General features: G+C 34.9%; 1 protein-coding gene across 1 annotated transcript; it reads right to left on the minus strand.

Moving 5' to 3' along the window:
• Positions 1-1,183: 1,183 nt before the first annotated feature.
• LOC104087072 (uncharacterized) lies at positions 1,184-3,298 on the minus strand. The gene has a single exon (XM_018767674.3). It carries the CDS (start codon positions 3,296-3,298, stop codon positions 1,184-1,186), a length of 2,115 nt encoding a protein of 704 aa, XP_018623190.1.
• Positions 3,299-16,501: the final 13,203 nt, after the last annotated feature.

Here is a 16,501-nt window from a genome sequence, read left to right on the forward strand (position 1 = left end):
TTAATGTCTCCTTACAAAAGCAAACAAACTTAAGCTTAATTTACAGCTGCCTAGTTTGATTGTTCTGTAACATTAGTTTGCTGTAACTTGCTTGATATTCCTCTCTTTTTGTCATTTATACGATCTACTTAAGGTATCAAATATATGTTGAAGGCCAATTGGATTGCTAAGGTACATGACAGAGATGAAGCTGGACGAAAATAAACAACCTTGTTAAAGGAGAGAAAACACAAACTGATATTATCAATCTCAGATATCTGAAGATAATATATTTAGCTTCGAAGTTTTCCAATAACATTGTTTTCTTGTCAAACCAATTGAAATTGCCAAACTAAGGACAACATTTCAAGGCCAAAAATTAAATGACCAAGTAACAAACAGTTCAAAGTTATCAGCGTAAGTTTTATTTCTTAGTAGTAGAAAGACTGAGATGATGAAAAACAAATAAAATCTTTAGAAGAAAGGGATATCCAGAGGGGAAGAAAAAGAACAAAACCTTGAAGCGCAGATCAGACAAAATATTGAAGTCCTGCATTTACTTCTTCCGTTGGTATTGCTAAGCATTTTCATGAACTAAACATCTGATATGAGTATATCAAGAATCAACAATGATACACACTTAAGGTCACCAGCGGGATCGAAGTTAAATCCTAAAAGAAATATTGTCAAACACCTATTCCTATATAACACAATTCCACCCAATTTTATTATAGTATACTACTCTATTGTATATACTATGCATTATAAAAATGCACTGGAATCATCATTGTGGGCGAAGAATCAGACCAAAGGGAATGAAATACGTAGAGAAGAGGCCGAGGGGGAAGTGATGTAACGACTTAAAATAATGCCAAAAAAGTTACCTCTACTCCTTGCTCTTTGAATTATATCCCTGCAAAACTTTTCTGAGAAAGAATGGAACCGATGCCACTGAATTGTTTCTGGTTCTTTTGGCATGAACAATTTTTGAGTCTGGGTTTGACAAACGAGCAATATATGAAAGGCTTTCACTAAATCTCGAATATATAGTTACAAGAGAAGGCCTAAATAAAAGTAATGTTATAGTGGCACTGTCACAGTATCGTTGATTCCTAGGCATTAGAGAAGAATACACAACTTTTTGAACAAAACAAAAAACTAAATCAGAGAAGCATCAGCACTATAGTTTAGTTTGATCTTATTTTCACCTCTTCCCGACTCTTGGAACCTTTCCAGCCATGATGTTCTCAAGGTTTCTAATCCTCATCTCAAGTTTCAGAAGATCAGTCATTTCATATCTTCTGCTCCCTTTCTCATTGTTGTCAATGTTTTCCATCTGCATATTTCCTTCAGTCGTATTGATACCATTTGTAGTTACCTTAGGTGCTTCCACTGAATCATTGCTCATCTGCAAACTCATTTTAGCAGGACTAGTACTCGAAAATTCTGCATATTTGCCACAGCTCCTATTTACATTTGGCACCTCACTTGCAAGTTCTAAACTGTGAGACAAGTTGAGCTTACAGCCACCTTTTTTGCTTAATGGTTCTGGCTCCATTAGAGTCTCCCTTTCTCTGGCAGTTCCATCATTAGAAGCTGAAGAAGATTGGCTTTGGATGCTAGGTAGGGGTTCTTGATTGCCAGGTACAGTAATTTCTTTCTTCAAGAGCCTCCTTTTGCTTAAACATTCTGCAATCGGTAAATTGTCATCATCTGATGATGATTCTACAGTTCTCATTTCACAATCCTGAATATTGTCATCTGTTCTAACCTCATCAGATTTCTGTGCAAATTCACAACATACAGAGGCATTCCTCATTTTATAGCTTTCCCATGACAGTCTTGGTATCCTTTGGTGAGTTCTAGACCGTTGTCTTTTGGTTACATGCTTAACTGCATCTTCAAGTGCAAAATTTTGGCTCTTCCACCACTCCAAGTATCGTTGGGTAACATCTGACTCGAAGAGCCTAGAAGGTACATAGAGTTTGGCATCTTTAATTGGTCTACTATAATTGCTCCAAGCAATTTTTGGGTTATCAGTAGCATGATTCACACAAGCTGGCACATCTTGATCAAATCCAAATTGCATTGATACTCTATGTGGGTTGTACTGTTCTACACAATCCACTCCAACTAGTTCAGAAGCTCGAACAAATCGAGCAAAAATTAAGATTTCCCTTCCCAACTTTGGTCCAACCACCACATATTCCTCCCTTTCCTTGTAAAATTTGTTGATGTCCCAATTCTTCACAGTATCAATAGCATAAGGACGCCACAGAAACAATTCTACTGCAGAATCTACTGCTCTCCTAGGATCCACACAATTTAGCTTTTTCACCTTATGCCATCTAACTACTCTTGGCTCCCCAGAGTAGATGACACTAGGCTTAAGCAGCAAATTGGGAAATCTCTCCCAAGCCCATAACTGAACAAAATGAAGAGGAGCTCTAAGGATAAGATCTGACTCATCTTCTACACACCTAGAACTACTCTGTTCAGGATGCTTAGACGAAGATAAAATCAACTGTTTAAGCAAGTTCAAATCTCTATAAATGCTAGCAAGAACAGCGGGGGCAAGTGCCATTGGAATTCCTTGAGAAAGATAAATAGCAACAGGAAAAAGAGCTTTCTCCACAATAAGGTAACTTTTAGAAGGGATAACATACTTGGACAACCAATGGGTGATAAATGCAACATGCTCCAAATGATCACCTCTTCCTTCAAAATACTCCATCCAGGCATGGTGATTAACATTCCTTTTACGTGCTTTAATAATTTTATGAGCCTCGCAAAGAGTTTTTTCAACTTCAAAAGAATCTTTAGTTTTAACAGGTTTCAAGACACAATGGCCCCAAACAGAGTAACCACCCAAAACTACCATATCCTCCAAAGTAACAGTTGCTTCTCCCCATGGTAAAATGAATGTGTTTGTTTCCAAACACCATCTTTCAGCAAGAGCAATGATCAAATCATTGTGCATACAAATCTTGAACGTGGAAGCTATAATAGCTTCAAAGATTCCAGCTTTCTTCCATATTTCTTGATATAAAGGTTTTAACTTATTGACCCAAGTAGCCCATTCCTTCAAGTGTGAAATTGAAACACCACCCCTGAACTGGACCTTTAGTGAAGTACTCCTTCTCAGTTCTTGAATATTGGGTATTGAAGGGTGAAATGGGAACTTTTCAGCAGATGACAGTGTTGGTTTCAGAAAATGGGCAACTCTAAAAATGGGTATTACTTTTTTTTCATCAATGGGTGAAACCATGAGCTCTTCTCTTTCTTCCATGATTAATGCATCTTCTGATAAATCCACCATTATTTTCAGTAACAAGAAATAGTTGTTGCACCTTGTTGTATTCCTGCCAATTTTTGTTGCATCTGGTCTATTAGCACAAAATGCTATTTATAGGTAAAGAGTCGGTAGCTGCACTAACAACACTTTACAGAAACATGCCAAAAGAAAAAAAGAAAAGAGAAAAAATAGGAAGGGACGCAGCTGCCACATTTTCATAACAAAAAAGTGTAAAGTTTTTAAAATATTGAATTTCTTTTGACTTTTGGAGTCATATCTTTTCCGTATCTTTTAATAGTACTGTAATATTTTACTTAATAGTATCTTTTCCGTTCTTATCAAATATTCCCATCGTTTCTATATGAACTTATTTTCTTTTATGCAAAAACGAATCTATTTTTTTATTTGAAATAATTTATCTTTATGCAATGATTTATAGCCATACAAAATATACGTGCCTCATTTTATATCATAAATTCAAAAGTCTTCTCTTTTTCTTAAATATTGTGCCCAGTTAAATAACTTCACATAAATTGAAACGGATAGATTATATTACTGTAGTAACAAAAGGTAACTAGTAAAATTCCCTTTTTTCCCCTCTACTTAATTTATTACGTATCTCAAGCAACTAATGGGGCAAAACAAATTCTATTCTAGTATTCTTTGGTTCACCTCGTTTCATAATTTGTGTATATTATTATTATTATTATTATTATTTTGTATTCCCGTAATGATTTAAGTGTTGGAGTTATTTAGGGAGCGTTTGGTTCGAAGGAAAAATATTTTCCGAAAAATGTTTTCCACTTTTTTCACGTTTGGTTGGCTTAAATGTTTTGGAAAACATTTTCCTCGTATTCCTTCAATTGGAGGAAAATATTTTCCCTATCAAAAGAAAATATTTTTCAAAACACTTTTTCAACCTTCCCCACTGTATTCCCCATACCCACCAACCCACCCCCATACCCCCACATCCACCGCCACACCCACCCCACCCTAAATAAAAATATTATTAATAGTGCTTTCTTATCATGTTATAAATATATATTTTTTCATTTCAACAAATGAGTATTTTTTTTATAGTTATGGAGCATAAATTTCAACGTTGTTTTGCGTAAAAAGTAAAGCAATACATTAGTTTTTTTGTATTTATGTGAATTTTTAAGAGAATAATTAAATTGTTGAAGAAAATAGAATCCCGAAAACATAAGGTATTTGGGGAGGAAGGGGGAAGCAAGGAAACATGGGGACTTGGGGGAAAGATATTCTCTAATCAAACACTAAAAAATATTTTTCAGAAAAATGTTTTCACTCACAAACCAAACAAGGAAAATTTTTCATGAAAACATTCACACCAAACACACCCTTAGTGTTTCAATATTAAAAATTTGCATAATCTTTCATGGTTATTATGGTGAAATTAAAAAATAGTACTCCCAAGAATCCATCACATCTTTATCTTTTTATCTTCACAAAACTTTTTTTTTTGGTCTCCTCAATAATTTATCCTTCTCATGTCTCATCATATCTCTATCACATTTTTGTTCCCAAGACTCGCTTTCTTTTCTCAAGAGTGCTTTATTTCAACATAACACTTTGTATAACATTTATATCACAAGAAGATGAAAAAGTTATTTCATTATCCTCTAATCTTCAGTATATTAGTCAATAATAATTATATTGAAGAAAGAGCTTCCCACGAAGATGAAATGCCTTTCATCAAGTGGTTTGTCCTTTCTATATATTTTTTCTTGATGAAATGCTTAATGCGTCTTTTTACTCACCATTTTAGATGAAATATTGCTCCTGAGTTAGAGTAGTACAAAGGACAAACCACTTTATAAGAATTTATTGTTTAGGGGTCAAAGAGAGGCTTCAAAATATCATCGTTCACTATGTGTGATATTTAGTTAATTAGCTCAAGTCCAATTTTCAATCACTACTATTTCTTACATCTTTTCTTATGGCTTTGTTGATTCTTGCACTTTTTGTTCCTTGTTAGTTAATTTACTGGATATGTATAAGGAGTTTGAGATTTCAATTGCTTGAGAAAGAAAATGCATATCTTTGATAAGAATCAATACACATTATTGACAATGTTCAGTCCATGGGCTCATGTATTATGTTTTAAAACTGTGGTTTAGTTTAACATTAAAGAATGATTACTGTTTAAAGCTAGGTTTAATTAATGAATAACTCTCGGAATTTGTCTTAACTGGTAAAAAGACAATCTAAACAAATAAAGAAAGAAAGTATCACGCTTAGAGCTAATGAATTAAAGTCAGAGGAACCAAATAGTTCTCTCTATTAATACTATTCGCATCTCTCTATCGGGGGGGGGGGGGGGGTTGGTCTGAGGGTATAAGAGACTATAATCTTGAAATGCAATTTGGGATTAGCTTGTTCTATAATGAGTAGGATTTTTTAATTCGGGATTAACAATCTTGAAATGTTTATACCACAATTGTGGTACTTCCCACAATTCCATGTGGAATAACAGTCCAAAGATCATTAATCACGTGATTAAACACCAAAATAACATATTTGCCCTTCTCCAAAACTCTCCTCCCAAAGTCTTCCGGCAAAAAGCTAAGGTTAAAATTGAAAATAAAAGTTTATTTCGCTTTATCTTATTTAAATCAAACACATATTTTATACCATATATATTTTATTTTTAGCAGGACAAATAAGATTAAACACATGTTTTATACCATATATATTTTATTTTTAGTACGACGAACCAAACATTTTCAATAAAAGTATATTACTGCAAATAATTTTGCCATTATTAATTTTAGTAAATAATTTTGCCATTATTAATTTTAGTATTGTAATTTCATCATTATTAATGTCAGAATAGCTTGTCCACCGACCAAACGAGCCTGAGGGTTTCAATAAAATTATTATGAGGACAAAATAACCAAAAAAAAAAAAAAATAGTTCTGCACTTTGGTCAATCGGTTGGTCCTTGGACCTTGTTCTTTGTATTTTTTTTTAATTCTTTTATTTGGAAAAGAAAGGAACAGATATACCACTGAAATGTTTCTGGTTCTTTTGGTCTGTACGTTTTGTACTATTTTCAGCTAAAAATTCTATTTATAGGCAACTGCATTTTCAACACTTTCCTGAATATTTGCCTAGTTTTCAAATTATGTATCTCATTCGTTAATTTGTTCAAGTTCATATTCCTTGTTTGAAAATTCATTCCCTTAATTACATGAGTTTTGGAGTTATTTAGCATTTAATTAATGTTAAAGTTGCATGATCCTTCACGGCCATATAGTGACTGGTGAGGTTAAAAATTACTAGTAGTTCATATTCTTTGCTAGTAAATTTATTTCTTAAAATCTCTTGCATCTTTCATTACATGTCCATCATATTTTCGTCATTCTCAATATTTATCATTCGCTATATCTAAGAACCCCTTCCATCTCTCATCTCACATTCTCCGCCACGTATCTATCACATTTTGTCTTCTTAATATTTACTAGTGTTAGAATTTGAAAGTCTATTTTTGAGTGTACTTACTTATCTTTCGTTTTTTTTAATTAGTTCATAGTATAAATATCCTAACATTAACTTTATCCCTCTCTTTTCGTATGTCAATAATATAATATTTATTTTAATTGTAATTTTGAATCATCAAAAGTATAAAGTGATAAGCATTTAACTTTTATAAAATATCTACCAATATTTTTAATTATTATTTCGTGTTTATATATATATATATATATATATATATATATATATATATATATCCTAATGTTATTTTTATATTTTTATTATGAAATTATAAGTTCTATTTATTAACTAAAATTTTCTATATGAGAAATTTAATTAATATATTTAATTTTACCTTATCACTTGGAATATTTTTAGGATTATTCCTTTATGACTTTTTATTTATTATGATTTCAGTTATATCTATATCACAGTATATGTATGATTTTTCTCATCATAATTTTAATTATAAGTCTTATATTTTTAATATTATCCATGAAATTTATATTTTGTTCTTTTTTTTTGTTCTTTGATTATCTAATTATATTATTAATTACTTAGTATTATTAAATTGTCATATAAATTTTTAGTAACTTACCAGTTTAATATAATACAATGAATATATGTGACGACCCGGTCGGTCGTCTTGAGAGTTATAACCCCGATCCCCTATTAATTATTTTTTCCGTATCTATTTCTGCTATTGTGACTTGCCGGGAGGGTTCATTTTGGTTTTGAAGTATTTTGGGACACTTAGTCCCTAAATGGAGGTTTAAGTCTTAGGATTTGGACCGCAGTTGGAACTATATGAAGACGACTCCGGAATAGAGTTTTGTTAGTTCCGTTAGCTCCGTTAGGTGATTTTGGACTTAAAGGCGTGTCTGGATAGTGTTTTGGAGGTCTGTAGCTCATTTAGGCTTGAAATGGCGAAAGTCGAAGTTTTAAAGATTTTGACCGGCAGTAAAATTTTTGATATCAGGGTCGGATCCCATTTTCAAAAGTTGATAGGTCCGTATGGTTGAATATGACTTGTGTGCAAAATTTGGGATCAATCGCACGTGGTTTGGTTAGTTTCGGCATCGGTTGTCGAATTTGGAAGTTTCAAGTTCTTTAAGTTTGAATCGGAGGATGATAAGTGATTTTAGCGTTGTTTGATATGGTTTGAGGGCTCTACTAAGTCTGTATGGTATTTTAGGACTGGTTGATATGTTTGGTTGAGGTCCCCGGGGCCTCGGGTGTATTTCGAATGCTTAACGAATTGAGTTTGGAACTTATGCAATTGCTGAAGCTGTTGCACCTGGTGTAATCGCACCTGCACACTTTGGGCCGTAGGTGCGGCGCTGCAGAAGTGGCCATAGAGCCGCATAAGTGATTTTGGCCCTGTCAAGCTGGGGCCGCATGTGCGGTGATAGATCCGCAGAAGCGGACACGCATAAGCGGAAGAGGAGCATAGGTGCGGGCCCGCAGATGCGGCCCTTATTCGCAGATGCGGACCCAGTTCCCCTTAAGTGATTTTTGTACCTACGATGGTATTTCCGCAGGTGCGGTTGAAGGCTCGCAGAAGCGAGATCTCTGGCAGAAAAAGGGATAAGTGCGAGGGTTTGATTTCATTCTTCATTTTTTGACTTGAGAGCTCGGGATGCGGCGACTTTTCGAGGGATTTTCAGAGGAAGCTTTGGGGTAATGATTCCTAACTCGTTTTTGGTTGTATCCCATTAATCTATAGTTGTCTTCTCCATTTAATTTCGGATTTGGGGTTGAAAATTTGGAAAAAAGTTGAGAAAAGTTCTTAGACTGAATTTTGGGATTTTGATCGAGATTTTGGTATCGGATTTGAGTAATTTTGGTATGAGTGAACTCATGAGTGAATGGGTGTTCATATTTTGTGACTTTTACCCGATTCCGAGGCATGGGCCCGTAAAGACTTTTTGGGGTGATTTTTTAATTTATTGCTTTAGCTTTGATTTTATTAATTAGATTAATTTCTTATAGTTGTATTTATGTTATGTAATTGATTTTGGCTAGATTTGGGTCATTCAGAGCCGGATATTCGTGGAATAGGCATTGTTACCGCTTGATTGATCTTGGTTCGAGGTAAGTAGCTTGCCTAACCTTGTGTGGGGGAAATCCCCTTAGGATTTGGTACTATCGTGATATGTGAGCGTCGTGTACGTGAGGTGACGAGTATGTACACGGGCTATTTATTGAAAAATCCAATTTATTTTACTTAGTAGTAACATATTTTTCCTTTAATTTGAGTTATACCGTTTAAATGAGTATTAGTCTGTTTTCATTCTTGATTGCTATTCCAACATGCGTAATTATCCTGATTAGCCAGATATCGCATGTCTACGTGCTTTAACTGCTTATTTGAACTCTGTGAAGCATGCCTAGTTGATTTTTCTGTTTTTCCTTGTTCTTTATCAGTCTTAACTGTAGAATTCTTGCTGTTAACTATGGTATTTCTCGGTTGAGCTGTGTGTTTACTTTTGAGACTACGAGGCGGTTACTCAGAAGTTCTCCCTGCATATTTATTTTGAGACTATGAGGCGGTTCCTCGGGAGTTCTCCCTGTATATTTACTTTTGAGACTACGAGGCGGTTCCTAGGGAGTTATCCCTGCACATTTACTTTTGAGACTACGTAGCGGTTCCTCGGGAGTTCTCCCTGTATATTTACTTTTGAGACTACGAGGCGGTACCTCGGGAGTTTTCCCTGCATATTTATTTTGGGACTACAAGACGGTATCTCGAGAGATCCCCTGATGTTTACCCCTGTGTGTTGCATTGTTATATCGCTGTATTTTTTTTTTGGTTAAATTCTAGTCTCTTATTATACTGTTATATTTTTTTGCTTTATTTATTATATATCAGTGGGCCTGACCTGACCTCGTCACTACTCTACCGAGGTTAGGCTTGGCACTTACTGGGTACCGTTGTGGTATACTCATGCTACTCTTCTGCACATATTTCTGTGTGCAGATCCAGGTGCTTCTTATCAGCCCCGCTACTAGCTGAGAGTACTTGTTGTTGTACGGAGACTTAAAGGTACATCTGTCACGTCCGCAGATCTCGGAGTCCCCCTCTATTCTCTCCTATGTCATTTATCTTTCGTGCTTCTTTTGTTAGATTCTGGTATATAGAGATACTAGTTTCCTTCTGTAGCTTGTGACTTATGATGTTCCGGGTTTTGGGAAGACTGTGTATTATAGAGTATTGGTTATTGTACATGCCGAGCGACATTGTTATTAGTTATTTAGTTATCCACTGCTGTTAGTTGCCAAGTTTTACTTTCGTTTTTGTTATATTCCGCAATTTGTTAGGCTTACCTAGTCGTAGAGACTAGGTGCCATCACGACGTTATACGGAGGGAGTTTGGGTCGCGACAATATAGTTTTCTATTACTACGGAAATTTAACTTAACTTTATCTTGTATTTCTCAAAATTATTTCATTGTTTAAATTTGTTTATTATTTATCTTTTATTATATAACTACATACAATGCCGAGCATATACTTTAAGCTGGCTGTGCCACTATCTTCATGCTTGAACTAAATACATACAATGCAAAAAGCAACAAAAATTAAGTGGTACTTTCATCATCTTATTTCTGGCTCCAGAAAAAATAATGTATTATTATTGAGCATATGTTTGTAGAATCAAAGCAATAAGCAGAAACTCCAGAAAATGAATCGAGCAGTATGATATAAATACCTTCTCTCCAATTAAAATGGATTGTCTGTCTTTTCGCGATCTGGAACCATCCATAATCACACGACATGAACCTTTAAAATCCATAGCATCTTTGTACCGGATATATCATTTGATGAGGTCGGTTATCGTATACATTTTTTTGAAGGAAGTAATGGTTTTTTCTATATAATATATACTTTAAAGGTTGAAGTTGTAATGTATTATAGGGTTATATTTCAAAAATAATGTAGTATTCTTGGTAGTATTTATAAAGTAGCGGACATTTTATTAGGGTTTAGAGTCTATCGTTAAGGGTGTCTTCAATCATTAATGACCTTTCCTTTGGCAGAGAACTTTTGAATAAATTCAAAGCTTGATTGTTTTTTATTTTGGAATGACTCTTGGTCACAATATGCTTTTCCAAATATGCCTCGTGATTATTGCATGATTATTCACTTTCCAAGTATATTTCTTGATCAGCCCTGTCATGCATCCATTATTTCGTCCCTTAGAAGGAAATTATGCATATTCTTTGTCATATAATATAATTTTATTCCTTATATGGTAATATTTGAACTGCAAATATTTTAAGTAACACGTTGTAATATACAGTTCTAATCTCAATATTTAATTTAAAAAGTTAAAAAAACACGACTTTGTCTACAGTATTAAGATTATAAATCAAGATATTGCTTATATTCACAAAACTCCAAAACTCATGATTATTCTAATACTAAATTTAAGTTCTCCCTTCCCCCCCCCCCCCCCCCCCCTTTTTAACTCGTTTCATCCGTAGATTTAGCTTTGATATCTTACCATGATTAATTATCTGGGAAATCGTATTGGACATTATTAAAAGAATGTCAATTAATATTTTTTTAAAAAAAATTAGTAGAAATAGAATCCAACAAATAGATTATCTAGTAGTGCCAAGTGGCTTGTTCTCATTATGCCACTTGGCTTAACCTCATGATTCGCTACCCTTCTTTTAATATAATATAGATAACTATCTCTTTAATCAAATACACATACGGACACCTAAAGTTGTATTGAATTTTCACCTAGACACTTTAACAAAAGATGTTTCCTATTGAACACTTAATTTATGTTCAAATTATTTCAATTAGACACATAATGTTGATGTGGCACAATATGTGCACCACGCCCATTTTAAGGGCGTGAGATTAAAAATTTCTTCTTTTTTAAATAGATAAAATGGCCTCTTGGTCACTTAAACTTGCACTCAATTACCAATCCGATAACAAAACTTACAATTTTCACATTTGAACACCTCAACTTGACGGAATAAATACTAATAAATACATCCAACCGCGCGTGTATATCAATTACGTTGACATGTCAAACACACCATATGCTAGACCATTTACTACTTGACATGTGTTATTTGTGGGTCTCACTTCTAAAATTAATTTATCCTAATTTCATTTTATTTTTTTATTTTCTTCTCCACTCAAACACCTCCCCCTCCCCCCAAACCAGTAAAAGAAGATATTGTTGGAAAAGCCTCCGACCAAACCCCAAATCCAAGAAATTAATCAGCTTCCTTTATCCTTTTTCTATTTCTCTTCTTATTTCTGTTAAATTCAATTAGGGATAGAATTTTTGAGTTTTGACTGCCAGAAAACTCCAATGGACGTCACCTCCAGTTCGCTGACGACCAACCACATGGACCATCGCAAAACTACACTAGAGTGCTCCCCCACTCTGAAGCCATCATTGATTTGCCTTTGGAATTCCAAAATTGATTTTTTCTTTATTTTTGCCTATTTCGAAAATTGGCATGCAAGTTTTGGATTCTTAATATCCCTCTCAACTATACCCTTAACTTTCAGTGGAAGAATATCTTGGGAGAAAATTGAAGGGTGCTTAGTGACAGTAAAACTATTGGGTTTGATTTGGAAGTAAGAGGAAGAAAATAGATGTACTGGTTTGGGGGTTGGCGGACAGTGGTCGAGGAAGAAGGGGGAAATGGTGTACTGGTAAAGAAAGGGATGGGATGTGGGCCTTTTTTTTTTCTTATTTATTTATTATTTTTTTCTTGATTTAAAAAATAATAATAATAAATTATTGTACTCACGCACGCTCACATATGTACGAGTTGAGGTGTTCAAATTGAAAAATTGTAAGTTACTTTACCGGGATAATAATCCGGTGCAAGTTTATGTGGCCCGAAGGCCATTTTAACTTTTAAATATATTTTTTCTTTCTCTTTCTCTTTCTCTTTCTCTCCCCCACCCTTCCCCTTCCTCCTCTGTTAGGATATTAGATAAAGGGTGATATTTGGGCCATTTGTGTAACTTAAGCCCACATTTGTATTGAGTCCATAAATTTGCATTAGTTGGTCTATCGGGTTAGGCCCACTATTTATCATTAGAGACTCTCGTTTTATTGGACAGACTTTACACTTCTCAGATAGAGAAAAGATTAGATTTTCTCGAATCTTTTCTCAAACCCATGAACCCTACGTTACATTTTATCAATTCTTCTGTAAATCTCAATGTTTAACTTGGTATCAGAGCGTAGATTCTGGTAGATCGTCTCATTAGCTTCCGATCGATGTTACCCTTTTTAGTTTTTGTCGAGCTTTTCGTTTGGACTGCGTTCGCACTGGATTAGGGTTTTATTTGTTTTTATTTGGTTGATTCCTCTTGATTATCGTCTGTTTCTGCTGGATTTCACTACTTCTTTCGATTGTTTACTGTACCTGGGTCGATTTGCTCATTCTTTGAGCTAGGGTTTTCTTGTCGGTGTTCGCTGCATCGTCGGAACTTTATTCACTAGGCTGTTCTCTTTTCGGTTGCAAAAGAGGGGGGTAAACCAGTTCTATTTTCATATTTCATCAATTTGTTTTGCTGAATTGCTGATTGTTCAACGCGAAGGGGAAATACTGGAGCAGGAACATTTGGCCTTCGCGAAAGCGAGGCACTTGTCGCGAATGCGAAGAAGAACGGTTCTGGGCAGTGTTCTGTTAAAGACGGGGGTTGGACTCATTTCCACTCTATTTTTTCATGGGAGCCGATTTTGGAGAAGATTTTTAAGCACCCTTTCCACCATCAACCATGAGGTAAGTGATTCCTACTAGTTGTGAGTTAAATACAAGGTTTATACATGGATTTAGACATGAAAATTTGTAAAAAATTAGAGTTTTGAAGAAAAACCTAGAAATTGGTATTTTTGATTTTTTACCACGAAAATGGTTATGGAATTGGATAGAAATGATATATTTGAGTTCTTGAGATTATGGGTAACGATTCCCTTCGGAAATTTCGAAATCTGGGCATGTGGGCCTGGGGTGAACTTTAGGAATATTACCATTTTGGGTTGGGTAATTGAATTAGTAGCCTTATTTCTAATTATTGAACAAGTATTAATTATTTTATATAACTTTTGGATAGTTTTGGATTTTACGGCATCGAATTAAAGTTTTTACACGACATCATGATCGGAAGTGGGCTTTGATTCAAGGTAAGTCTCTTGTCTAATCTTGCGAGGGGAATATTACTCCCATAGGGATTAAATTGAATAATTATTGATAATTGCGAGGGATACGTACGCACGAGGTGATGAGAGCTCGTGCGTAGCTACTATTAATGCTAAAGTCCGGGTAGTTTAGGACTCAAAGCATGAATTACTTATGTAAATTATATTCCTTGTTTAATTAATATTAATTGATATATATGAATATATTGTGAATTGTTAGATAAAGATATTGAAGGATGGAGATCTCATATGCTTGATTTTATGTTTAAATTAATTAATTGTTAAAAAAAATTGTTCTTCCTCCCGAATTTATCTTATAATAAACATACTCTCATTCCCGAAGGTACATAAGAAAAATGTCTTCCTTTCTTGTGGAGCGTGCCGAACTCCTCGGCAGGATAGATGCATCTATGGATCGTGTCGCACGTCCCTCGGCAGTGTACACGACACTCTGGATCGGGTCGTACGTCCTCGGTAGAAATCGTGCTTAATAATAATAATTATACGATACATTAATAGTTTATTTCAGCTTGCGAAGCTAATTGATAAATTGATAATCTTTGAAATTTAATGAATTATTATTCCTTCTTGTTAAGGAATTATTGTTATTCCTGTAAATAAGACTAATTGATAAATTAAAAATTTATTGAAATTGAATTGCAACTTGTAAAGCTATTTGATAAATTGGAAGTTTTATTGAAATTGCATGATTTAATTAATAAATTGAAAAAATTGTTGCATTTGAAGGATTCTTATTATTTCTGCTAATTGAATAAAATTATTGTTAACTCTGTGAACCATGCTAATTTGAATAATTATAATTTATTCCAATTATTATTATTGACCCATAGTGAGTGTCAAAGTTGGCTATCTCGTCTCTACCACTTCGAGATTAAGCTTGATATTTATCGGGTACACGTTATTTTCGTACTCATACTGCACTTGCTGCATATTTTATTGTGTAGGTACATATATGTATAGCGGTCCTGACAGTGGTGTCCAGCGCCATCACGGCTTTTTTGAATTTAGGTCGTGACAACATGGTATCAAAGCACTAGGTTCACGTAGGTCTCACGATTCATGAGCAAGTCTAGTAGAGTCTTGCAGATCGGTACGGAGATGTCTGTGCTTATCTTCGAGAAGCTACAGGGCAGTTAGAAATATTTTTCCTTTTTAATTCCTCATCGTGCGATTTGATTCCTTTGAGGATTATGCCTACATTTCCTTCCTATTCAATCTTATGACGTGGAGCGCTTGTTATACATTGAGGATCGAGGAAATTTTTAATGGTACTACAGATGTAGTGCAGGATACTTCTCCATATGTAATTAATTGGTCTATTTTCGTCACCTTGCAGAAGGACGCTCTGTCGTTTCAAGTTTAGTATCAGTACTACCTAAGGTTTTGAAATTTGGCATTAATTGTTACGACGAATCGTGCGTTGTTATCGCACAGTGTTTATGAAATGGTAAAATGCTCATCTATGTGTCAGGGCAGTAAACGACTTGAATGAAGGTTTTCTCAGTACATGATTCATAGGTTCCATGTTTTAATTTCAGCGGAAAAAAAGGCAATCGGACTATGAATGTTCAGGTTTGGGGTTGATGGAGTAACGAAGCTTGATATTTTTCGAGTGTGGTAGAGTTCTCAATTTTGATGTGGTGTCGTTGCCTTGTAAAATGCTTTAAGGTTCACCAGTGTTATGGTTTTCTTCAACTCGCCTTCACGACGGGATGTTAGGAATTGGTATAGGGGAAGAAGTCGTTAGAGATCGCGGTGCACATTGATTCAGGATCGAAGTAGTGTTTCTAGTATTGATGTCTCGAGAAGGATGATCGTCAGAAAGGTTTAAAGTTGGTAACGAGCTATTAGTTCAAGAGCTACAGAGATGGATTTTGAGTTAAGGAAACAACTGGGCAGCGAAGGATAAGGAAGGATATGTGGAAGGTGCCTTGCGGTGGTTAGGTTCCGAAAAGGCCAAGTGTATGAAAACAGAAGTCCAGTAGTTGCTTAAAGGAGAAGGGTTTGACCAAAGTGAGAGAGTGGCAAAGTAGCATATGGGTTACGTGGTAGGATGATTACATGTCTTGAGGAAACGTTTGGAGTGATTTGGGATGTAGAATGGACAGTGACTAAGTCTACGGACGTAAGTTGTAATATTAGCCGCTATATTGAGGAAGATTGGATACAACAGGAGGGAGTTGCTTGATATGAAGAAGGATACAACATGACTTTGGATTGGAATGTATTGTCGCACATTTAGCCGATGTCCATGAGGAGTGAACGGACTGATGTAGCTGGTGAATGTTCTTAGACTCAGGATGATCTACTGATTTTGTAGTAATTGCACCTAGTGCAGCGACGTTAGATTATCTCCTGTGAGCAGGTTAGCGGTTGTGTGGTGTTGACGAAGCTTCTACGAAGAATTCTACTGGCTACCCGGTAAGAGATTTAATATGTAAATGTGGCTAGTGGTTCAGAGTGTTTATTAAAGGTTAATAGAAGGATTTCGAAAAAATTTGACGAGTTGCGTGTGC

This window comes from Nicotiana tomentosiformis, chromosome 7 (assembly GCF_000390325.3).
Source record: "Nicotiana tomentosiformis chromosome 7, ASM39032v3, whole genome shotgun sequence".
Lineage (NCBI taxonomy): Eukaryota > Viridiplantae > Streptophyta > Magnoliopsida > Solanales > Solanaceae > Nicotiana > Nicotiana tomentosiformis.